Source organism: Poecile atricapillus, chromosome 11 (genome assembly GCF_030490865.1).
Source record: "Poecile atricapillus isolate bPoeAtr1 chromosome 11, bPoeAtr1.hap1, whole genome shotgun sequence".
Taxonomy (NCBI): Eukaryota; Metazoa; Chordata; class Aves; order Passeriformes; family Paridae; genus Poecile; species Poecile atricapillus.
In genome coordinates this window covers 3851088-3877196 of record NC_081259.1, presented here as the reverse complement: position 1 = coordinate 3877196, position 26109 = coordinate 3851088, and the positions used below count along the sequence as shown (strand labels likewise).

At 42.3% G+C, this 26109-nt stretch overlaps 1 protein-coding gene across 2 annotated transcripts in view; it reads right to left on the bottom strand.

Moving 5' to 3' along the window:
* IGF1R (insulin like growth factor 1 receptor) overlaps positions 1-26109 on the bottom strand; it is a 166983-nt gene that overhangs the window by 21473 nt on the left and 119401 nt on the right. For both annotated transcript variants that reach the window (XM_058846798.1, XM_058846799.1), the window contains exons 3-10: positions 16575-16887; positions 13914-14059; positions 11999-12143; positions 7487-7701; positions 5380-5506; positions 3904-4142; positions 3270-3437; positions 2902-3106 (exon numbers count right to left, since the gene is read on the bottom strand). In XM_058846798.1, coding sequence (XP_058702781.1) covers positions 2902-3106; positions 3270-3437; positions 3904-4142; positions 5380-5506; positions 7487-7701; positions 11999-12143; positions 13914-14059; positions 16575-16887 — 1558 coding nt within the window. The remainder of the gene's footprint in view (positions 1-2901; positions 3107-3269; positions 3438-3903; positions 4143-5379; positions 5507-7486; positions 7702-11998; positions 12144-13913; positions 14060-16574; positions 16888-26109) is intronic.

Below are 26109 nucleotides of genomic sequence, written 5' to 3'. Positions count from 1 at the left end.
TATCATCTGAGTACATGCAGCCACAGAGCAGCATGCTGCAGAGAGAGCCAAGAACAGGCTCACTCAGTTTTGAAACCTTCTGGCAGAGGTTGGATGATTTTTTTTCTTTCGGAGTTCACTAGAAAAATTTCCAAAATCCCTTTACTACGTCGCAAATAGTCGTTTTGACACTCTAACCACCATGTAAACCATGTCACAGAAATAAACACAGACAAGAAAGAATTTCCTAAGTTAGCAACAAATTGTTTTAAGCAACACACAAGCAAATATCTTGTCAATTAAGGCAATTTCATAAGATACAAGCATTTGTGCCTTGTCTACACTGGTATCTATGGAAGTTACTAAACCTATTCACCCTGCTTACAATGTGTATTGATTTACTGCTTTAGCTCAGTGGAAAGAACAAACTTCTCATCAGTAAAAAGTTGGATGCCTGGCCTTCAACTGATGAACATCTGCTCAGATTCTGTGGTTAAAGCAGTGAAAATAAAAAGTTCATTTTCAATCAGCCACAGAAGCATGTGCCAATGCAAGAATCCAAAAGGCCTGACTTTATCACTGCTTTTATGGAGCTTCAACTCTTTGGTGGTATCTAGGGGTGGAGAGGAATACAGCCCTACCTTGTCTTTGGAGAAGAGGAACACAAAACTTGTTGGTGAAAAACTATGGTTGTGTCACTAAGAAAAAAGAGCTGCAGGATAACCACAAAGTAAATGTAAATAAAACATGGTAAGATTTGTCATCAGTGATTTTCAGTCAAGCAGCTTCCTGCACTCATGAAATGGAGAGATAAAGGCAAAAAGCAAGCATCCAAGGGAGTAAGGAAAAGCCTAGAGATAGAAACTTGAAAAATCATTTATTCCATTAAGTGAGAGGAAGGAAAAGAAATGCAAGAGAAAAATTAAAAATAACACTATAAAAAATTAAAACAAATCAAAAACATTAAAAAATACCTTGGGCTATTTAACAGCAACGCTCACTCTTTTTCTACTTCATGGCAATTTTAATGTTACTGCTCAGAGAACACACAGTCCCATCCTGCTCATTAGAGAAACAAAAAACCTTGAAGAAGAAATTCATTCTCCTCTGGTAGTGAACGTCACTTCAAGACTAAGCAGAATCCTGTTTGAAATCCACCACGGCACTTATACACATGGGGTCATCCAGAAGTTGCACAAGAGATTAGATCAACAGACTTCTTAAACAATCTTAAAACCAACCAGTCAAATACCTTCATGCTGTATTACATGCTGCAACTCTCATAATAACCTGGAGACAGGTAGAACACTGGAAACAAATATGACTATTGAGGCTTGCATTAATACATTAATTAACTTCTCCCTTGGGAAAGAGAGGAAAAAAAACTGACATCAAGTAACAAGCTGCTTAGATTTTTCCCATGGAGATGTCTCACCAGCTCATAAACTTTAATTTCTCTGACATACAGTCTCTTAAAAGTTGCTTGGCTATGCAGCTATTGCTGAGCATTGTCCCTTATCTACCCCTGCTGTTACAAAACACCCTGATGGCAGTAATTTAAAGGGAAAAGGACAAGCTTTCAGGAAATTCTGTGAACTGATCAGTTTATTTGTTACTGAGTTCAAGGTTCTATGAGTTTTCTTGGAGGGGGGCAGGACTGCAAGAAAATTTGGGAGAAGACAACACACTGTGAATTACAAATGTCTGGGGAAATAGAAAAACCTCCTTTGCAACAGACTTTCAAGTAGTTTAGATTTGACACATGGCTTTCAAGACTCCCCACAGTGCAATTCCATGAAGTCCAAAATCAGATCTTGTGATTTCCCATGGCTCGGGATTTACATCACGATCTGACATGGAGGCTGTAACTTCTCTGATCTTGGCTGCTGCTTCTCATCATCACTGGGGAAACACTGCACAAATGCTCAGTGTGACCCAAACACAGCTCAGATAAGATACTTCACACCTCCCAAGAGAGGCAGTATTTAGTTCCTCATTTTTTGGATAAAGCTAAGAAGCATTGCGACTATCAAAGTCTCAACCCCAACAAAGTCAATCCAACACATCCTTGAATAAAAGTCAAAAAAATCACCATGGAGAATGATATTAACCAGCATCAATGAGCAGCAATGCCACACTTTAGAGCTCTCAAACACAGAATTTGACCATGGGCTTCCCCTGCCAGGAGGGAGAATGAGACAAGGTGCACCACTGAGATCTAACAGTGTATTAAAGCTGGACACTGTGTGTCCTGCCTCAGCATCCAATCACCCAAAGTAACAACAGCTTACCCTGGCAGATAAATTGGACACTCAAGGATCAAAATCACCAATTAATTCAGGAGGATCAGAACCATTACAATTCCACTTAGCATGTAAGCAGGTGTTTACCATGGGAGAGTGGAAATATTTAATAGTTCTCTGCAACGCTGACCCAGGAAACATACAAGCCCCTTTCAATTACTGCAGTGAGAAAAGAAAACCAGTTCCAATTCTGTGAAGTATCTGTGCCCTTAATTTCAAAGATGAATCTTCAGATTAGGAGCACAAGCACTTAAATGGTTATTTAGAGAAAAATCACATCTGAAACCCTTTGTCTGCCTCATGTTGCTCATCTCTGAAACCCTTACAGACAACAAGCTCCTTAAGTGACTCTTGAGTCTGAAAAGAAACCATCACTGAAATCCTTGATCAATACAGGTAAGAGCCCTTACTATGGGCTAGAATTGAAAGAATAAAACGAAAATTGGCAAATAAGAGAAACTGCAAAGTAAGGCTATGGATTCTCACAGGAAAGCAAAGGTAATGTTTAGTGTTTTAGGTGTTTCTGTGTGCTATCATGTCCAGGAAACCTCAGTTCTAGGAAATGTCAAAAGATGAAACTACCAGCCCTGCTTCTAAAGAAGTGTCCAAAATCCGTTACCTGGGGACAAAGATGGAGTTATGAAGGAAGTTCTCAAAGACTTTCCGGTACTCTGCTTCCTCCTTCTCCGCTTGCTTTTCTGCCTCTGTCTTGGGACAAGCACAACAAGGTCCTTTTTCTCCTCCACAGCCCTCTGGCTTGGTGGGCTCAGTGGCTTCTTCTGTATCAATGGTCCCATCAGCATATCTTCGAATTGGGACTTTATCTTGAAAGAAAAGAACAGAGCTAGTTTCTTTCTCTCCAGATCCTGGATACAGCAATAGCCCATTATTTACCCATTTGCTTGCTGGCATTTAGCTCTTGCCAGTGAAGAGCCCTGGCAGGCAGAGTCCCAGGCATTTCAACACAAGAACATTTAGTCCTCCTACCTTTGGAGCAGTAATTGTGTCTGTACAGGTAGCTGTCCTGAGGCTGCTGCTGCCAGCGCACGATGTAGTAGGAGAGGTTCCCATTGGGAAGAGAGGGAGGATTCCATTTCACAATCAGCTGGGATGAGGAGTTGGATGCTGAAATAACATCCAGGGGAATGGATGGCACTAGATAAGAAGAAAAAAAAAAAAGAAAAAATAAAGGTATTTAAATCTAGGGCACTCTACAATGTACTTCCATGCAAGCTTTTGAGTGAATCCCAATGCATTTCTATACTGCAAGGAAAAACACCACCTTATTTCAAAGAAAGAATTTTCTGCTTATTCCACCAGTTAAGGCTTCAACTGCAACCAAGTCCCAACCCAAAGCTGTACTTAAATTAGTCTTTACAATGGAACAGCCTGAAATTCTAACTCCCAAGAAGCTCACATAGTTCCTAATGAAAGTAAAATCTGAAAAACAGAGTTTTAATTCAAATTTTAATACTACTTTCATAATTAGTGAAACTGATAGCACTATGCACATCATCTGAACATAAATTTTATTTCTGTATCAACAACAGAACTTGCACAATAATGCATTAATCACACCTGCAGCATTATCAGCCTCTCACCCCAGAGCCCACTGTCTCACCTGCAGCATTGGTTCGAATATATATAATTTCACTTTTTGCTCCATGAATATGATGATTTTCCATCATTGTGAGGGTAACAGCCTTGACATAAATGGCATATTGAGTCCAAGGTTTCAACCCTTGCAGCAGAATTCCAGGATTGTTCTCTTTGTTTGGTGGCAGGTCAACATCAACCATGTTCCAGCTATTGGAGCCACATGCATCTTGCCCATCATACTCTGTCACGTTTTTGAATGGTCTAAAATATTCAAAGAAAAAAGTAGCACAAGTATTTATTTTCTCCCAAAGACTGTCATGTATCTATGAGGGTGCCTCATTTCAAAGTTGCTCAATGAAACAAATAAAGCTCACTTGCTTTCCACAGCAGAATATACCAGGAAAAAAAAAAAAAATCAATCTGTATTTCCAAGCAGTACAAAATTCAGAGTCCAGTTTTAGTCATGAGCAATAAAGCAACATTCTCCAAGAAAACACTATATTTATCTATTCTGAAGCGAAATGCTTCAGACATATTTAAGCCTCAAATAAGTGTATATCAAACAGAAGCAACTCAAAAAAGCTATTGATAGTTGCCAAGCTTTTTACCATAAAGAACCCAAGTTCCAAGACTGGCCTTGACCAGTCCAATGGGCTTTTTACCCTTTTATTTCCACACAATACAAGCACACTTATATAGTTCTACTTTCCAGAAGTTGTAACACTGGTGCAAGAGCAAACAAATTCTTGTTATAACACCTGTACACTTGCCAGCACTGGCTTCATTCTAGAACATCACAATGTTCTTTTTTTTTTTCAAGTGATGCTGGACACAAACCATTTGTGCTTCCATGTCTCACATCTTTGGTCCATGTATCATTACCAGCATTCCAAACCTCCCTTTCACAACTCCAGGTTGCTTGGAGAATTATTTTTGTGCTCGTTTGGTTTTTTTTATTATTTTAAATCTCAGCCATTGCAAGGATATGCAAAGGCAGAGGCATCTGCCAAGGAATTTGGATTTCTCCAGTTAACTGCCCCACACCTTCATTATCAAGAGATACTAATGCAGGAAATTACCAAAGCTGGATAGTCCAAACAACCCCAAACCCTGAGCAGAAAAGTCATCCAGGTGGCAGGGCAAACTCCTGACCTGAGATGCTCTCTAGTCAGTACTTTTACTGGAGAATGAAAATATCTCCGTAAACATGATGACTTAGAATGAGCTCCAAATCAGACCCCTGAGAAGAGCCAAAACATCCACCTTTCTGTTTTTTTCAAATCTGAAGCCTCCTGATGGATTTGCAATGCATTTGTAGGACTCATTCAAACCAATCCTCTTTTTTAAAGGAGACTTGTGCTCCACCAAGAAAAGAATCAGAACAAAAGCAGGACTTAAGGATGAAATACTCAAACTGGATGAGACATTCTACAGTAGAAACAGAATCATCTGCTCCCCCTTGGACTGCCCTGGTTAATCTCTGACAACATCTACTTACGCCTCTTTGTAGTAAACAGTGAAACTAATGAGGTCTCTGTAATCTGGAGGGCGATACCGCTCCCATGTCAGTTTAATCCGATTCTTGAGTGTCGTGTTGGAAACAAAATGCAGAATTTTGCTTTCACCTGCAATACAAAAGGACAGGACACGCCAGAGTTGGCATCACGTCACCCCTCAGTGTTTTTTGTTTCTTAGATATAAGTTTTAGCTAATGAGCTTTTCCAGTAGCACCTACAACACCACAGGATACCAACAGCCTTTTTCTCTGTAGAGCTTCCTCTTTCCTCCTACTACATTTAAGTGCTTTAAGGGTAAGCAGTGACCTTGGCAATCAGTTTAAAACATGCTTGAGCCACTTGTTATTAATTTTTTTGAAGCAGATTTTCTTTTAATGCATCATCAGAAAGCTCTTGAAAACTACTTCAGACTCTCCCTGAGCGAGGAATGGAAGTGCTGTTATCCACAGGACTGGTTTGGAAGCACTAAATTCATCATCCAGCTCCAAAGCACGCGCGGAGCAGTCACCGGCCTCTGCGTGCTCACTCTCCAGGACAACTTTTGACAACTACCATTTGTTTTTCTGGAGACTGAACAACATGAAAAAGACAAAGGAGTTTACATTCCTATTCATCAGAGGCTGGACCAAGAACTCCAAAACTCAGTTCATATACAGCACAACCATTTGATGGCAGCAGCTTCCAGCTACTCTTCTGAACAGACCTGGATGGAAGCCCATAGCTTGAAATGAATGGCTTCCCACTACCAACTCACTGAGTTTCCAACCCAAAACAAAATAGCATTTTAAAAACTTAATTCTTGGATGAAGAAATTGTGTTCTGTCAACTGTGAGCTAGTTTCTAATGTTCCAAAGAAGCTCTGAAAATAAAGAGGTTTTCACCCTCGTGTACACTGGCACGGTTGGTGCTATCTTTGCAAAGGCAGTTGAGCTTTTGTTGATTCTTTTGCCCTTCTCAGAGTCAGAAAGCTTTCTGTACTGGTTTCTTAAAAAAGCAGGCAGCGGCTGGCACTGGCCTCAGTGGTAGTAAGGCCTGGCTGTGTGTCTGTAACTCCTCCAGGACTGCAAGGCTTTGCTCTATTCAATGTGCAAAGAATGGAGGGTGCTTACAACAAGGATCTGGGCCATCTGCGTGTCTGCATCGCGCCCAAAGAGACATTCAGCAGACTACGTGTCCTAGTTTTGTAAGCACCATCCACAACAAGGGGACTTGACTTATACACAAGATCCATTCTAGTTTACTCAGCTCCAAAAACACCACAATCCGACCAAGGGAAAAACGCATTATCAGTTTTAAGGGTTTGAGGTGAAACTTGTAGGCATTCTTAATTCCTAGAAGAGAGATTGCTTTTAAATGTGCTGTTACACCTGGAGACCTGATGTGCACACCACCAAAGCCAAGAGAGGACTTTCCAATAACTCTGACCATTGCAGAATCCAAAATTAAATGCAGAGACCCTCAGGGTTAGGAATACTGCAGAGCATTAAAAAGTGTTCTCAATTCAAAGGCAAGTAATTTGAAAATGAAGCAGAGCAAACTAACTTTGAAACAAGCATTTCTAGCTTGTTACCAGGTAGAATATTTGGCAGGAGCTTAAATGAAGCTGAAAGTAACAGAAACAATTTGTGTTGGTGTCTGTGGAATTCTTATTCAGCAGCTTCCTTAGTCTCAAGAAAGAGTTAAGTACCAGAGAGAGGAACACACCTATAATGATGCACAGATACGAAGGAGACTGAGAAATTGCTCCTTGTTGGATACACCAAACTACTGGATTTCATTTCTCAGGTATGCTCCTGTTATCTGCTGCTGCTGCTGCTGCCACAAAACAGGGGATCTGGGAAGAAATCATCTTCTACAAGTGGGTTTTACAGATGAGATGGGAACTCTGTAACCACATCATTTTCCACTCATGCAAAGGTACCTTCACAGCTACAGTGTAAAGCCTGAACAACCAGAAGGGCTGAAAGCCTCCTGCAAATCCTACACTCGAAATATTGCAATGGTCAGCAGCATGTCAGCGTTTTGGGTTTGTTCTTGTGACGCCCTCCTGTGCACTTGGCATTGAGACTTTTTTGTTTGTTTACTTACAAGAGGCTCTCTCCCCATTGTTCCTTGGATTTATATCTCCTTTGCTCTGTCGTCCCTTGGTTCCTGAAACTTCCTCCATTCGGTAAATCTCAGAAACACACAGTTTAGGATTAAATGCAAAGTACATTTTCCCCTCACTGATTGTCAAGTTATGATGGTTCCAGTCCCACAGCTGCTGAAGATTGTGGTTGTCAAGCACATAGAAGGAATAATTCCTAGAAGGAAGTTTTTAAAGAAAAAATACTCATTTTAATTCACAGACCATTCCAACGAAGAATACCTTAACACAAGAAAACTCTGAAACACTGTGTTTGTTCCCTCTTACTTTAAATTGGGGTTCAGCAAAGGGCTTTCTCCTCTTCCATGGAGCAAGTTAACCCTGAATGTTTAGGGGGCAGGGAAACGAGTATGACACAGGACCCCAAAGGTGACATCACAGCATCAAAACCCCACTCCAACATTTGTTTCAAGAGTTGTATAGGAGCTGCTGTGAGGAACATATAAATTCATGTCCTCTAAACAGCACTCTCTACACTGGATTTTCCATTTGGTGGCAAATGGGAAGCAGTAACCTTAGATACTTTTTGGAAGGAAAAGCCTTCTGGAGTTCTGACAATAAAACACAGTCATTAACACAGCTCTTGCTTATATTTACAGAAGCAACTCTAAGAGTTTGCATTGTGAGGTTTCCTTGCCTCTGTTCTACCTCTTGGCCCAATAAAGATTTCCTACATTGTGCCAAGTGCAGTTGCACCTGTACATCAAAACCCAATAGCAAACAGTTGTACTGACTGCACAGGATCCACACTTCAGAGCACAGAACTAAACATGGGCAGCTGTGCTGAGCCCACTCCCTAAGCCCAGCCCTGGAATAACATGAACATCCTTCATTTCCACAGATACTACATACAAAGTTGTATGCAAAAGGCCTATTAAATATTATGAAAACCCTATTAAATATTATGAAGAAATTCCTGGTACTACTGAATTGGAAAAAAAAAACCAACACATGCAACAGAAGCAAGATTGTAGGCTCTACATCAGCTGCAAGACAACAGCTGGAAGGACACTGACACTTTGGGATAGCAGGGACAGGAAAGCACCACTGGGAAATGAGATAAAGGTCTGTGTGATGAACCTAAATCAAGATAACCCACCATGGGTTAATAAATCTGGCATTTATTTCACTCTGGTAGGAAGCTCCCCCATCATTAACTACAGCAACACAAAATCCACTATTAGCACAGTGAAGCCCATCTTACACTGCTAAGCCCTTGTCAACAGAGCTACACTGGACTTTCTACAAACCCTTCTAGCTACAGAGTTTCCGCAGGGAAATGTGGCAAAGAAACCATAGGGCTCATAAAAAGCTGCCATATTATTCATTTATGGTTTTCCATCAATTATTCCATAAAAAATTTAGCCTTAAATCCTTCCTCACCCAGCATGAAACAAAAACTGTTCATTCTGGCTCCAATCTGCACAGATTTGCCATTTCTTGTAATGCAGAGCGTATTTTCAGAATAATGTGAAAGACAAGTTGTTTCTCCTATTTCCACCTGTCCCCTAATTACTCAGGACTTGATTTGTAATGAAGTTGATAAAGCTGGTACCACTTCACACAGATGCTGAGAAGAGTGTGCTCAGTTAACAAGGGAGCAGAGACATGTCTGTGGTTTAAATGCATTCTGCCAGGAGAGAACAAGGATGTTCACCTGCCTGTGGGATTTAACAGACATCACCAAATCTTGTGTTGATTTGAAAGTACTGCACCTTACTGAAGTTCAGTGTTTTCTTGTCTTGTTTGAAAAGCTAAACTTATGAGCTTTGGAATCCTCCACACAAAACCAGCCTCACACCCCACAGTGTACAAACTCCCCAAGTCACTTTTTCAAACTTCTCTCACACACAGGCAATTGAGGAAAGCCCCCCAGAATCAGGACCGAGCTGAAAAGCATCCCCATGGGAGCCTGCATTGCAGCCAGGTGTCACCACAGGTCTGGAGGGTGTCATTCATTCCCCACACATCCTCAGCACAGGGTGCCTGCTCTGCTGGAGTGCTGTGTTAGATCAGGCCTTGCCGCCCTCCTGAAGACTGTCTGAATTCACCAACCCTGACAATAATGACCCCAGGAAAACAAGCAGTAAATTCCTCAGTGAGGAACCACACAACAGCTAGAGATCCTGTTCACACCTTCCAACAGGCCTGACAGCTGATGCCTCTGCCTCAAAATGGTGTAGAAAACAGGGGGGAGGTTGTTTTGATTTTCTAGGCTGTCCCCCAGTTTGCTGCAGAGGTTGAAACACAGTATCAGAGCAGGTCAGTGCCACAACTGAAACTCCTCCTCAGTCACCATTTCCTTGCTTGCTCCTGAAGGCCACAAACTGCTCATTTTCCTGACCTGACCTGGGATACTCTGGGATGTGCTGCCTACACACCATCCATGCACACAGCAGTGAACACTCAGACCCCAGCAGAGGATGGAGGTGCCTGGAAGAGTCAGCACCAGATGAGGGAACAAAACCTTGCAACCGATACTGAGACCACTCTGGCAGCACATCTCCATCTCAGTTTCCCTATTTGCAAGGAGAAATTATTTTCTTGCTGTGGGAGCATGTTCACTCTAGACATGGTTTTTAAAAGAGGCAGTGAAAACTCTGAAGACAAAGTAGATTCCCTCTAAACTTTCCACTTGCCGTGATAACCAAGGCAAGCAACAGCAACTGAATAGGGAACAAAGAACATCTGAAGTGCTGTTTTGTCAGTTCACTTCAATAAATAAAAGGACAGTGGCTGTGGGATCAGTCATGTAATGAACAACAATCATAATGGGCCTTAAGTTACCCTCTCTCTCACCCCTCCAGGCACTGCTGGCACAAACAGCTCTTGTTCCAGCAGCCCACTGCTTTCCAGGTTAAGATCCCACTCCCTGTTGTTCATAGTTCTGCCCAAGTAATTGCTCAGGTTCAGTCCTTCCTTGTCAGGTGCCTACTTCCACCTAAGTATTTTTGGACATGTTATTTAGACTGTGGTAATGCCTAAATTATGCCAGGCGTTTTCCAAGCAAAGAGACTGCCCCTGCCCCTTAGTATGTAACTGCAGCCACTTCCTAACATAGGGGAATTTTAGCACAAGCAGCTCTTTACTATAGATCTGTTTTACCTCCCCACTCAGCCCCATTTTCTTCTTCAAAGCTGCACCTATTTACTTCTCTGTTTGGGAATCTGACTGATAAACCTCCTGTTTCCCCTCGGTTCAGCTCTGTTTGCTGACAGACAAGGAACCATAAATATAATTACCACCTGAGACACAGAGTTAAATTCAAATTCAAAGAGGTCAAGTGAGAGAGGGGAGAGAAGCAAAGACGAGTCGATAACTGGAGTGTCTGTGAGGGCACAGCCCGAACGATCCCGTGCACTGACAATCCCATGGGATTTGCAGTTGGAAACAAGCTTCTCCACAGAGCCGGTGCCCTTCCTGAGCACACAGCCTGCTCTGCAAGGGCAGCAGGGAGAGCTGCCCTCAAACTCACTCTGTCAGATGCTGGAATTTTAAGAATTTAGGGCTGACCAAAGATGAGTCTGAAAGAAAGAGGGAGGCTGTGAAGAATTCCTGATGCTTTAACTTTATACAGTCAGGGCAGACATCAGACAGAAGCAACCTTTCCAATGACCCTCACACTACCTTTTCTTCTACAATTTCCCCCAGTTTTTCATTTAATAGTTCTGTCATTATGAAGGGGCCTGATTTCTTCCACAGAACACTGGTCTAAACTTAGGATGGCTACTTGATTTGGGATGAGAAAGAGCAAGACAGTTTGCTGAAGGACCCTCACTGCACCTCAGCATCACACATTCTGCAGGGATAAAAACTTTTGCCTTGACAAACTTTTACCACCATAGGAAAACAGGAGTTATGTACAGCAATAAGTATCACATGGTAAGTAATTATAGAAGCAATATAATCCTCAGCAAACATTTCAAGGGATCAACTTTTCCTGACCAGTCTTTTGCATGCTCAGTAGATAATCCATGTAATGCTAACATTTCAGGGAATTGCAAACAATTGCAACTTTCACTGTGTTTCACTTCCAGTTGCATTCCCTGGCTGGTAAAATTTGTATTTCCTTTCAGCTGACTTCTCCATAAAACTCTTCTAAAACCCAACCGTAAAGAACTACAAAAAAATCCCATTGTTTCAGAAGATGTTCTTTTCCCAAAAAGAACAAACAAAACCACTTTATTGATGTAAAGAATCTACTTAGAAAAACCTAAAGTGAAAAGCAACAGCAAAGGTACAATAAAAATACTTGTAATAAACTCAATTTAACATGCTGATTAGGATAGCAATGCAAATGAGCAATGCTGTGCAGAGGTGTTCATGAGGAGAAAAACACTGCATATTAGTAGAAGAGGAGATTCTACAAATGAAAGTGAATGTTTTTTAGAAGACTTATTCTCCACAGCTTTCTATTAAAGTGAAATTGCATCCACAAATATCTGAACACTTACCCATCCACCTGCTCTTCTCCCAGAATGTACCGCAGGTTCTTCAGGAAAGACAGGGAGACCAATGCATGGGAATGACGAATCTTCACATATCCTGTTACTGTCTCAATCAGACCCATAAAATTCTCCAGTTCTGAGGCAATGTTATCTACAGTGAGAAAAAGATAATCATTATTGTAACAGAATTCACAGCTTTGACTAATACTCTGCTTCATGCAGTATTAGCTCAGTAAAATAAAATGTTTGTATTTCCTGCTTTTGAAAATGAGACACTGGTTTTCTTCCCCCAGCACAGCTGCCTGTGTAGCCAGATGGTTGAAGGGCAAAATAAAGCCACAGAGCAACAGTGGGAAACCAGTTCCATACTGGAACACCTGATTTTTCCGTGAGCATTGCCCTCTGAAGCCAGCACCAAATGGTGAGCCAGCGTTCTGGCAGGGATGAAATGACCCTTGTGTACATGTACACACCATGAGATGGAATTGCTTTTTGGGTATGGAGCAAAGCTCAGGCAGAAAGCTCCACTGGAAAACAGAGAATGAGATTCAAGATGGAGAGGATAGGGTATGCTCCTGGTCTGCTCTGGGCCACAGAGCATTACTTTCCATGACCTGAAAAGCTACAAAACAGAACCAGCTGATGAAACAGCAGAGGTAAATCCATCAGGAAGTTCTCCTGCCATGGAGTAAAACTCACTGATGCTGAGTTTCTACTAGTAATTATTAAAATTACTGCAGAGGAAGCTCTGCTCATCAGAACTGCGTTCTCTCTATGAACTGTCCCTGCCCAGGGCTGCAACACCCCATCCTTCACAAGCTCAAGCTTTGCTGTCCTTACCTCCAGCAGCCCCTGGCCCAACCCCTTTGCCTGGTGTCACCACCTTGCCAAGTGACACTGCCGTTCCAAGGAGAAGCCTTTAAGGACTTGGAAGAAGCTGCTTTGGGGTGTTTTGCTTTGCTGCCATAAACACACCAAAGATGTAAACACATCCTAATAGATGGCTGGGAAGACCAATTACCAAATACCAATGGTTGGTTCCCATACCATCTGATGCTCTTTGGCACTCTAAAATAATGCTTAAATAAAATAAAAACACTCCCACACACTTGCCCCAGGTAACTGGAACATCTTCCACAAGGGAAGATTCCACCTGTAGCAGTGGGACCACAAATTAAAAACTCCACAGGTTGCTGTAACTAAACCCTGGAATTTCATTCAGCATGAGGTAAGGAATCAAACAGATCCCAATCTTTCAACCTTATTCATGAAACCAAAAGGGACCTTCCATAGGGACATGCAAGTCCAATAAAAACTAGCAGCAATTTTTACTCTGCTTTTAAGAGCTCATCAACTGTCAACACCTCCCTGGCTGATGAATCACTGCTCTGACAAATTTAATCCAGTGCTTGTTGAAGACATATGACAGAGGTGGCCAGCTCACTAATGCTGACCATCCAGCAGCACAGTGTTAGGCTTCATAAGAAAAAGCTCTGAGCAGTCTGGATTCCATGTTCTAGCAAAACACCATATCTTGCCTTAAAAAGTGAGGATCTGCAGTTTTATAGTGACATGTGACAAGTTATTTACCTACCCAGATGCAAGGATTTTCAACTTTTCCACCTTCTTGGGCCTTTATTACTCCTTTGGGACCACTGCTTCTAACTGCCTAATCCTGGTTCCTTGTCCTGCCAAAAAACCTAACAAAAATACCAGCTTTCCCTGGGAGCTGAGTACCTATTCCACCCGCGTGGGGCAGGACGGCGCTGCAGTGGGCCAAATCAAACAGGAGCACTGCTCTGGGCCTGGAAAGCAAACAGCTTGCTGAGTTTTTAATGTTCTTATCATTATGCTGACGACAGAAGGAAAAACGTGAAAAGCAGCTTTATCAGGGGTTCAGAAAGAGAGGGCGATCACTTACTTCCACGCCGGATGTTGATCAGCAGATTTCCCTTGAGAATTGTGCATCCCTGCAACATTTGTGCTGACGTGACTGAGTCAATGGTCTTCGTTTTCCCATCCTCACAAATTTTGGGGCAAGGCCCCTCACAAGGGCTGCAGAACATGCTGTGAGGAAAGAGGGGGATATTGAAAATAAACAATGATGTAGGACTCTGAGTCTACAGAGTGCTTTGAGGTGAGTTTGGAAGATATTTCCCTCTACAGCTTAGGCAAATCCTCCAGGCCAGAATGAGAGCTGTCATGCTTGTTCAGGATATACTTGCCTGCTGCACTCAAGAGAAGCTGGAGCAGCCTTACAGTGACTGAATGGACCCACACCCACAGTCTGACAAGGCTCTGTGATCCTTCCACAGTCAAAGGCACTTCAGGTAAAACCCAGTGCCCTTGCAACTGTGCATTTACTCTGACCTAATTGTTCCCAGGAACCCAACCCATCCCGTTTGCAAAGGCAGCCTCAGAGTGCAGGGAGGTTTCGTGTTAATCCAGGCCCAACCTCACAAAATAGGCCAGCCAAGAACTGGAGATGGGAAAATACTGTTCACGTTCTTGTAAAGTTGTCTGGGTCCCCGTCCATAAACCAGTATTTAAACCTCAGCACTAGGGAATTCCATGCTCCTGGCTGTTTAACTCAAAGACAACTGTGGGGGCACACAGTCAGGAGGGATGTGGAGAAAGTGAGCAGTGAGTTAGTCACTACTTCTTACAGCTTAAGAGGCATTAAAGCAGCAAGTTTAAGGAAACAGAAGATTGTGTCTTGATGCAAGGACAACTAATTGGCAACAGAAATTGGGAGAGGAAGGCCAGAAGTCTAAGCAGGTTCAAAATGGGTGGTACAGATGGAAACATCAAGAAAGACACAGTCCTAAAGTCAGAAAAACCAGATTGCCAGAAGCTGAGAGGCAACACCGAAACACAGGCTCATTTCTGCTTCTTATGTTCACAGGCACTCAGAAGCATTTTTAGCAGCCAAACCCAAGCAATAAGAACTCAGGGCAGATCAGCCTTTGGCTGCAGGAGCTTTTTAAAGGCTCCATGTTATATTCCCTACATAGTCATCTCAAAGTTGGACACTTCCTGTGTGCATAACACAGGCCCTCTGGTCACTCTTCCTGGTAAACACCTTTCCTGATTCAAGGTAACTTTTATTTTCCAATTTATTCTAGCATTTTACTTACTATTTCATGATTACTTACTCCACCTAACATCACTTTAGAGAGGAAAAATAAAAATTAAAAAAACCCAAACCCAGCTCCAAAGAGGCTTCTGTCAGCTTCTGCTGACAACACTGATGGACAGGGGCTTACTAGTTATTTTTTTTAAAAAGTGAAGCCACTTTCCTCTGAGGCTTAAAGAAACATGTAAATTGATAAGTTTTCCATGCATAAACCATAATAGAAAGAAGCTCCTTTTCTAAGTAGTAAGCTCCTATTTCAAAATCCTGCTCTATAACATGCCACAAACCACTAAAAGCTGCAGACACAAGAAAGAGGCTTCAACTAAATGTACAAAGAATGCTGGAAATGCTTTCCATTTGCAACTATTTGTTAACAGCACCTCTGGGGAACAGAACATTCACTAGCCTTGAGTTACAGCTCCTTTCAATCTCTGCAGAGAGCACAACACCGAGATAAGACAGGATGGCCGTGCACTCCAGCGTAAGCGGCTCAAACAGCTGCTCCTACAAGCTCCAGGAGATAACAAAAGCTGCATTTCTCAGGTGAATATCTGGATTTGGGCAAAGGCTGTGTTAAGTTGCTTGTATCCAAATGCCAACTGGAGACTGCCTGGAACGGATGGATGACACGCACGCAGAGACACACAACTGCTGCATCACCACAATCACCTTTCCAGAAACACAGCAGCCTACAAAGACATCTTTTTAGCACAATACTGAAGCACTACAAATTTTAGCACACTGACTATCCTTTACAGAAAGGCCATGGCTTCCAAGGGACAGTAGGCAATGAAGGCTGCTTGCTTAAGCCAATGGAAATTACAAAAATCACAAGCAAGCATTGCTCCAACTGTTAGAATTAAATAACAGGAGGAGAGTGACACTCTTACAAGAATTTATTCTATGTAATATTGTTGGCTGCTGCATTGTTTTTTGTCACTATCTATATGATTACTTCCTTCTAAAACATCATTGTTATCTCCTGGAAATAGTGAAAAAAGGAAAATTAAATTAAGTACACCGAAGAATACATGTGCCTAAAATGCAGGTACACAAAGCAAATAACAGGCAAGGCAAGGTAACTGCTATGGTTTGTTCTGTTTGATAATGGTCATCAGCCAACTCCAGCCTCTGGCTCTACTTTGCTCTTGGGCTTCATTTTCATGTTGTTACTCTCTAGGTGAAGAGCTGGTTCTGCACTGCATGACCTCCTCCAGCCCTTCTGAAGAACCAGAGCCCACTGACGGTGCACAGGACCACACACACCCATCAGGTGGATTCATCATGGGAAGGTCTAAGTCAGCTTCTACCGGGAAGCCACACAAACCCCCACTGCAATTCCCCCTCCTACGTCCTCCCCTCTACCCCAAGTTATTTGCACCCCAAGCTGCCCCTGGACAGGGAGTGGTAAACCCACACAGGACAAACAGACTGAAGCCACGTTACCTTTGGCTCCCGTTGCGGATGAAGCCCGAGGGACACTCGGCCATGCACTCGTCGTTGTGAATCACAAACTTCTCGTATTCGCTGGCGTCCGTGGCGGGCACTTTGGAGCAGAACTCCCTGGTGACGCAGCGCCAGCCCTCGAACTTGTAGGTGTTGGGGGGGCAGGTGGGCAGGCACACACCCTCGTAGTAGTAGTTGCGGCAGGCCACGCATGCCGTGTTGTTGTCGGGCGCCGTGCAGCTCCCCAGGCACTCGGGGTGGCAACACTCGTTTTGGTCTGTGCAGGCTCGTTTCCCACACGAGCTGGGGCACACTGCAGGACACAAAGCAAGAGGGTGTGAGCAACACCTGCCGAGGTGAGTGGCACTAAAGGACAAACTCTGTTCTGTGCAACTCTATGGTGATTCATTCCCTGCGCTCTAGAGCATCTCTGAAAAAAACCGAACCCGTTATTGCAAAAAATTCTAGTTTTCTCAGCTTTAGTTGCCTGAAAGTATCTTTTTCTCAGATCAAATTTATGACATGAACCAAGTAAGTAATAAAGAAAACTGCTGAAAGCAAGATCAACATAAGGATAATGGAAACAGGCAGTACTGGAACCTATTCCATAGCCCTAGTATTATGGACCATTTTTTTTTTTCTGGCATGCTGACTTACTGTCTTTCTAAGCATTTCTTGCCTTTCCTATTTGTACTTCAAATTGGTCTTCTACTGGCAAGAAAACAAGCTTCCTTCAAAACAACTTAATTACACTTGTAGAAGGAAGCACTGCTCTACTGCAGCACACATGGTTGGGCTGACCCCAGTGTAGCATCTCAATGTTGCTTATGTGTGCAAAATGCGGTTTAATAAAGTATCAAATCATCATCCACATCAAATACCGAGGAATTACGGAGCTACTATTTTCCCCTGAAGAGCATAACAGAATTCTGCCTTATCCTCAAATTCTGGGTTCAGAGAACAAAATATGAAAGGGAGAAAAAAAATAAAGGGGGTGCAAATTTATGGAGTCATTCTTTTTATGTGAAAGCATTTCAGCTTGGAAGACACGAACAAAGAGCAGAATCCTCAGCAGCCGAGCTCACCAGTGCTAGATCAAAAGAAGTGGCAGCATTATATTTATGTAACAACAGCATTTTGATTACAGCACTCTATGGCCTTTTAGCCACACCAGCCCTGTGCCAGAGGCTCTGGAAACACACATTTTGCAAATGTGGTTTGCATTAAGTAGCTGTTTGCCACTTTCTAACTTAGCTAAAACACTGTGTCAGTAACAACAGCAGAAAACTGGATTTCAGCGGTGCCACTACAGAAGATCCAAGTGAAGCACCACAGACATTTAAACGGAATGATTTCAGCAGAAAGCAGAGAATCAGGAGAGGTTAACATCCCAAAATGACCATGGAAGTAGCTGATGCAACTCCACACAAGTTCTTCATTGTGATTTATCTCTCAGTTTGCAACTACAGTGGTTTTTTTTTAATCCAAGACTAAACACCCTAAAATTTTAATGCCCTCCTCTTGCCATAATGAAGTCCAGGCTTTCCAGTTTTTACAATCCCATTCAGCGGAACTCCACCATCCTGACACAGGATAAAATGCTCAAGACTGCTATTAAGCAATACTAATAACAGTAACAGCAATAAAAACAATAATTCCCCCACAAAAACAAACCAAAAACCACAAAAACCCCCACTGCTCATAGCTCTGCATCCACAACGTTGACATCTTACAATGACTTTTGATTATAAAGAGCCATTTTCTCACAGCTTTAAGTAGTGCCCACCTTGAAAAGGACTTGTCAAAATGCCAGTGAGGAATTTTACATTTCTTGTCAAAATTATTCTAATTGACTCTGATGAATTGTAATCACTTTGTTTTGAAATGGATGGAGGGGTGAGACTATGAGAACAAGGAGGTGGGACCATGAGCACTGCTGGTGTCTGCTCAGGTACCACAAGTATCACAACTGTCACATGAAAACCAAATTAAGAAAATTTTTGCAGTCTGTAAGACTACAGAGAACAGGAATGAAGAGGCAATCACTGCTAAATAACTCATTGTCTGAAGATGCAAGATGACTTTTTTTCTTGAAAAGGAAACAAACCATACACAACAAACCTGTATACCAAAATAAAACACACATGCAGGTATGTATTCTCTTTTTGACTGTAATCTGCACCAGTGTAAAAGACGTCTGCCCAGATGCCACCTTGGTAAGGCATCACAAATTGCCTTTCACCTTAAGGTACACAGGACTTGCATCTGGCACTACTAAGGGATTAAAAAAGAAAATAAATCAGTGTGTCTTGCTAGCAGATGGACTGCTGTGCTGAGTGGGTGCCAGAACTCAGATTTAATGTGGTAGCTACATTTCCAGTTCAAAGCCCTACTAAAAAAACCACACATACCCCACCCCATGCCTCCACAAAGTTTATTACTGTATGTATTGATTAAATACATGATTTTTTTGTTTTCATCTGAACAATTTGCTGGAAAAAAAACCACTGTTGTACTAAGTATTGAGATAAACATAGATTAAGTTTATTTCATTCCTGGGAAAGACTCCTGTATTCCCTTAATGCCTCTGCCATTCATGAGCAGTCTGCTATAAAAATAGGATTCCCTGCATCTCCTGGTAAATCTGCTGACTCTGGTCTACGGAAATACAAATTGGAACACAGAAGGATACACAAGATCACATGAAAAAGGCAATCAGTGAAACAGGTTTTCAAAACTATAGTAATATTTTAATCACAACCATTTTAATATGAACTCTTGAAAAGTTTATAGAGATTATTTTTTAAAAGCTCAGCAGCCTCGGTTTTTCCTCAGTCCTATTTTCTGCTTGTTCTTGCTAACGTTGGCAGAGTTTTCAGCCTGGAGACAATACGGGTATCCTGTTTCTTTGAAGAGGCAGAACAAGAACTTCTGTGTGTGTGTGTGGGACATATTATCAACAACAAAAAAGCCTTATCTGCCTTACACGCCAGTTCCCTCAGATATCCCTGTTCTAAAAACCTAACTAAACAACACTGGCTGACCTCACAGTCCAGAGCCATCTATCCTCCCCCACCCTCCCAAACTGTGCTACTTGGGCTCCTAGATTTGTACCAAAACATGTAAAATGCAGGTTCCAAAATACCTTGGCCAAAAAAAGCACCCTGCAATACACTCAGTAACTTGTTGACTTTACTCTGCAAGAGCATTAGAGACACGGACCCAAGCAAACAGTGGGCTGACATCTGGGGACAGAATTTATCAGCCAGGTACAACAGTGCCTTGGAACATGAAGGCTGATGACGATATACAAAAAAAAAACAACCCCCAGAACAAATCCTTGCTGACAAGCCCAAGGGCAAAAAATGCTTAATTGTCATCACATGGAGATACCAAAATAATGGAAAATTTCAGAGACCTTGGAGAGCAGCCATGGGAGAAGGAAGTCAAAGCAAGACATGGAGAAGGGCAGACACTTAAGCACTTTAATGAAGAGTTGATGGAGGCCTGACTAGACCAGCATCCATTTACATTTAGGGAGTGAAAGTAGTGTCAGATCTTCAGAGAAAGACAGTACACAGTAGTATCAGTAGCCACAAATCAAATTTCCTGGAGCAAAACCAACAACAGAACTTTCATTGTCCATCTGTACCTCGCCTTCTCTCTGATTTCTTCAAATGAGTTTTCCCTGTCAACAAAAAACTCGGAAGATTTTCCAAAGACTATTAAGATACTATGATCACTGACAAAAAAAGAAAAAAAAGGCAAAATTTTTCATTCCAAGATGCCTGTTTACTGAGAAAATCAGATTCAGACCCGACATACAGCAAGGAGATACCTTAAAACTAAATGCAAGAAACATCTTAGAAACACAAGGAGCCCCAAGAGAATCTGATGCAGAGACTCATTACCCTCAATGAAAACCCCCAAGATGCTACACCAGAACTGCAAACACAAAGCAAGGTTTGGAAATCCTCAAACACAACTCTGGGGGGAAAAAGAATTTAAAAAGCAAGCGACAAATCATCTGCCAGTATTTACAACAGTTCCCTTCTGGACAGGCTCAGGCTAAGGAGGTGGCAGTAAGTTTGTCTGACATCTAATCCCTCTCTGCTATGTGGAGCGTGCACCACGCCAAGGCTCGCTGCAAACACCCTGCGTTGACATCACGGCTATCGTACAGTTTGGGCAGACAAAGTGTTCTTATCATCTCCAAGACGCCATGACTTCAGCGATGCTGGAGCAGAAAAATCAGGTGAATAAACAATCAGTCACAGGGAGTGAAAATGCAGCCAGAGGAGGAAGACTCCTGGCAAGCAGAGGCGCCGGCCTCGGCCAAGGATGGCACCGCGCCAGTCACATGCGGGCAAGCGAAAGGTTGCCAAGTGTGGGATAAATATTTTTTAAAGATTCTTTCTCTCCTTGTAAAAAGATATTTGATCCTTCTTTGGTTTGGATTTTTTTTTTATGCTCTTTCTTAAAGCATCTTTTAGATAAAAATGTTTCAGAAAAAAAATAAGGGGGAAAAAAGCACCTCGTTTTGAGCAGAAACCAGAGGAGGAAGGGAGTGTTTTCTCCTAGCCAACTACTGAAAAAATTAGCTGTCTAAATTTATCCACAAAGACAGAAAAATACAGTCACTTTTGGAATGTTAATCCTTCTACATGACAGAATTTAAAAAATATTGCATTTTAATGGGCTAAACTTTGGTACGGCCTTTCAAACAGCTGAATTCAAATGCTCAGACAGCCTATACAAGACCTGATTTCTTTTGCCCAATATTCTGCGAGAATAGAGAGACTGGAGAGACATTACTCAGAAAATCCAGTTCCAGTGATTCATGGTCAGAGCTGGAATCAAAAACTACAGAATAAAAGGAAATACACATATTAAATACATGCAGCAGCGTATTCTGATCACAGAAATATGGGTAAAAGTCATCACCAAGGCACTGAAGAGGCCACTCAGCAGTTGTATAAATCTTTATATTGCCACAGAAATAGGTATTAGCAGCACATCAACAACAATATATTTTTTGCCTTTTCTGTTCCCCTTCCCTAAAACTGGTTAACTTGTATTCAGTGAAAATCCTGAAGGCAAAAAATGCTGCCATGTCAAACCACTTCCTAATAGATAAGGCACAAAGTCTGGCAGCTTTTGACATTAACTGCCATATCTCAAAAGTTCAGTTCAACCCAGCACTGATCTAGGACCTGAAAGAGATCATCTCCTCCTTTGTTAAACCTCCAGTATGTAGAGTCATGTCCACCAACAAAATACTTGGATAGGTCTATACAAACTTACACCAAGAGGGCATTAAGTCTACAGCCTGCAAGCTATGCCTGACTCAAGATCAGTCATGTGTTTCCATGTTTAAATCCTAGTCACTACCAACCCATTTTTATCCCTGAGACCTTTCCAAGGATCCTGAAATTATTCTGAGGTGGTTCAGGGAATTATTTTCTTCCTACTACACCTGGTCAGCCTCCACACAAGCTTTTTGGTCTCCTGCTTCTTGGTATTTCTGTTTGTCACAGATGCTGTATATGTCTTTATGACTGCCTGAGGAAGTGGGTGTGATGAAGCATCCAGAACCTCAAAATAATCTCAGTGGATTTGCCCTGCCTGACATCAGCCCACTAACTGCCCAATTTTTAATCATACCAAAGATTTATCAAGGAATCTGTTCTTGGATTCCCCTCCTCAGGATTTTACAGGTCAACAACAATACACAGGCAGTTGTGCAGCAGCTGGAGCCAACTCAGATGGAAGCACCTGTAGATGACTCTGAACCAAAGGAAGTGGAAAAAAGGAATGGGAGAGAGCTTAGGAGAGGAAGGTCCAGCACTATCCAGCACCTGGAGACTCTCAGATTCCACCAGATGCAATGAGGTCTAAAAAGCAGAAAGGAAGCATTCATCATTCAATGAGCATACTCCAGTTGGATACACTGGAGGTTGATGACCCCACACATCCCTCTTTTGGCCGCCTCTCATTCATTCCTTACCCTAGAAGTTATACCAAAACAGCTTCCAGGCTTCCCAGCTGTGATACAAAACAAGATGTGTGCCAGAACCATTTTATTCAGAGCAGAGGACTTGGGGACACTCTCTGGCACTGCAAAACTCCCATCCCTTCAGGTTTCTGCAAATGAAGCAATCAACCCTGCTAAATGCTCCAGCAGCATTACAGGAACTCCCATCACACTGAAATGAGAGCAAATGGAAACCTGAGCAAAGAAAACAACCACCTTATCCCACAGTCAACAGGAACCCATGGATAGTACAGGTAGTGTGCGTCTGCTCCCGAGTGCGTAAGCCTATGGCCCAGGAAGGTGCAAACAAACACGAATTATTGACAAACCCCGGCAGCACGAACTGCATTCTCTTTCAAAACAGTTTATGTTGCCCAGCACAGCCCAGACTGGCATCGTTGCAGCTGGCACTCGGGAGAATGAGGAAAAAAACAAGTCCATTTAGTCCCTTCCACACCAGAATGAGTTCAGCACATAAACAAACCCCATGGAGGCAGATACAAAACCATCTCTGGGGATTTGGGGCCAGTTGCACTCTATCTTCAACACTGGGCAAACAAACTGGTTGGGAATGTTTTACCATCAGTACTGCACTGTTCCAGAAACATTTCCTCTACGCACGAGGCAATTTCCCACTGGAAGATGCAAATCAGAACAGTGACACTCATCAGAGTGGGGATGAAGGCAAGAACATGATGGTCCCCCCGTGGTGGTGAAATCTACTCCCCATTCACTGCCATCCCCCACCACTCACTGTCACAGATTTGTCCACATTCCTAAAGGGACAACTGAAGTTCCTGAACTCTGCAGTAACAGATAAGGAAAGCAAAGTGCTGCTGAAGAAAGCTTTGAGGCAAATTATTTTTCTTTTTGCTGCAGATTACGAGCGATATATTGGGGTTTTGCTTGTTCTTGCTTAAAGCTAGATTTAATCTGCCTGTCTTCCAAATGCTGCAAGTGTAAGGCAATAAGCTTTACAGGATTTAATTAATATACTGCAAGCAAGGAGCGCTGGTCAGCCATCTCCTGGCAAAAGCCCAGCTGGAGGAGGACTACTATTCACATTCCAGATTTATTCTAAAGGAGAAAGACAGGCTGATAACATTATCACACTGGCCTAAATTATGTAGTTCTCTTAATGCCGAAGGATCACAGCAGTTTAATCCAGGGCAAACAAGAGTCACTGGTTCGGAGGGATTCAGCTCCTGCTCAATTTCAGGAATGCCCTTTGCGTTCATGCCTTCCACCCATCAACAGCTTAACCATTCTGGCACCAGCAATGAAACAGAATGTTCGTCTTGGAGGCTGAATCAACACTGCTCCAGCCGAAGGCTAATTACACTAAAATTAAAGGGAAAAAAAAAGCTTTAGGAAAACTGTTCATAATGCACACAGTGGGGCAAACTTAGAAAATTTTTGTTCATCTCCAACTCAGACAACGACAAATGACAAAACCTGTCAAGTTCTAAACATCAGAAAATTCAAGGAAATAGCCAGAAAGACCAAGAACATTCAAACTGTTTTACTACAGAGCAAGATTTTTCAAGCTGTTCACCTGTTAGTGAAATAGGCCTAAAACCAGGATTAAGATCAAGATGTTCAGGAACCCGAGAAAAGAGCAAGATGATAATGGAAGGGCAGGACGAGTTGCAAGAATGCTTATGATTTGCAAAGTTATCAGAGACACCTGGTGCATTTGTTCTAAATTAAAAACTACTAAATCTGGGAGTATGACATCACTTATGATATTTGTACATTGCAAGTGAAAAGCACCCTTGTTAACCACAACAGCAATGATGCTCCAAACAATATTAAGACAATTATGCTAAAATGATCAGATAAAGTATTTCCTTCAGGACCTCCAGAAATACAAGAGTGTAAGCAAATCTGACAGCAACTGAAGATTGTGCTCTAGAGATCCACAACAATCAAAGGGTGAGCTCTTTCCTTGGTTTTAATAACCATTAAATGTATTTTTCATTCTAAATCTTCCTCTATTATAAACACAGAGGGAATACAGAAAGTTCCAGAATTTCTAAGACTTAAAAGCAGACAGGAAGATTCTGCATTAATCCATTTCTTAATGCATTTTAACAAATTTACAGGCAACACTGACAGTGGAAAGGATATAGCTGACTTTAAAGCTGTATTAGAATTACTTTCTTCTCATACACCACAAGCATGGACAGAAGTGTCTCAGAGGGAAACTGGAAAATGTTGAGTTATCTTTTTAGACTTGATGCAAATCGCTTTAATAATTTCTAAATCACTCTGAACTATCTGGACCTAAACTCCATCCTCCATGGTCTGATCTGCAAACAACAGAACTGCTGAAACAGCTGCCTGTTTGCTTACACATTCCTGACCAGCTCTGTGTGTGGGAAGAAAAGCTAGAGCTGGCCTGCAGAACCTGCTTGGGGAAGTGCAAGGATGCTCCCAGTCCATTGTGGCACTGGACACAACCACAAACCCAAAGCAGGCCCCAAGTGAACCGCTGCAAGTTCAGCAGTTCTGCATCCCCAGACAGCTCAAGCCAAGCAAAGGACTCAAACACCTGAGTCAGAAGGCACTGGGAAAAAGTGCCTTGGGTCAGCAAGGAGCACGGATGGAACAGCAACAGCTGGGAGTGCTCAGTGCTCCCTGCTAAGCCAAGTGAGGGATGACAGTGTCATCCTGCCTGTACTCAACTCACTATCTTTAAAAAACTCCTCCGTTGTGAGACTGAACTATTTCGATTCTTCCAAGAGTTTGATAAATAAACTGTTTGACTGTGACATCCCCCAGAAACTGCAAACACAGAGAACATACTCACGGGACAAACGGCACACACAGCGCTGCTGGCCATGTACTCACACACAGCTAAGACTCGGATGCTCGAGCTGTCTCTGCTGATACACTTCCACACGCTTTTGAGGAATTCCTGCTAGCACGACTGGGGAAAAATAATAATGACATTGCTTCGGACTTTCTAAATCCTTCCCTGTAGTAAGGATTTGTGATCAGATTAGGGAGTACCAGAGGTTTATTTATTTATTTGTAGGAAGGACAGCCAAGGTGAGTTGTATCCCTGGATCTGACAGGGGCTCCAGGCTGCAGCAAAGCCAGCTCAGAGACACTGCCTGGCTGCTCTGAAGCTGGAGACGGCATCAGACAGCACTTATTAAAGAAAAAGAGGGGATTCGTGTTTTTGATATTGGCACAAAGTGGGAAGCACGCTGCTTCCCACTCTGTTTTTGCTCGAGTTTGGCACGTTTGAGCTACGCTTTTCTTCTCCGGTACCTTTTTTTGTCATCTCAAGTCACATTCACATGAACATATAAATACGCAGATCCTTACGCTCTGTGTACAGCAGATACTTACAAGGATGGTCTCAAAAAAGAATATTCTTTTCACACACTAAAAAAATTATACAGAGTTATTTTAAATTCAGAACTGTTTGTATATTCCTTATAAGTTTATAAAACTCTCACTGTCCTCCCATGACTAACGAAACTGGAATTG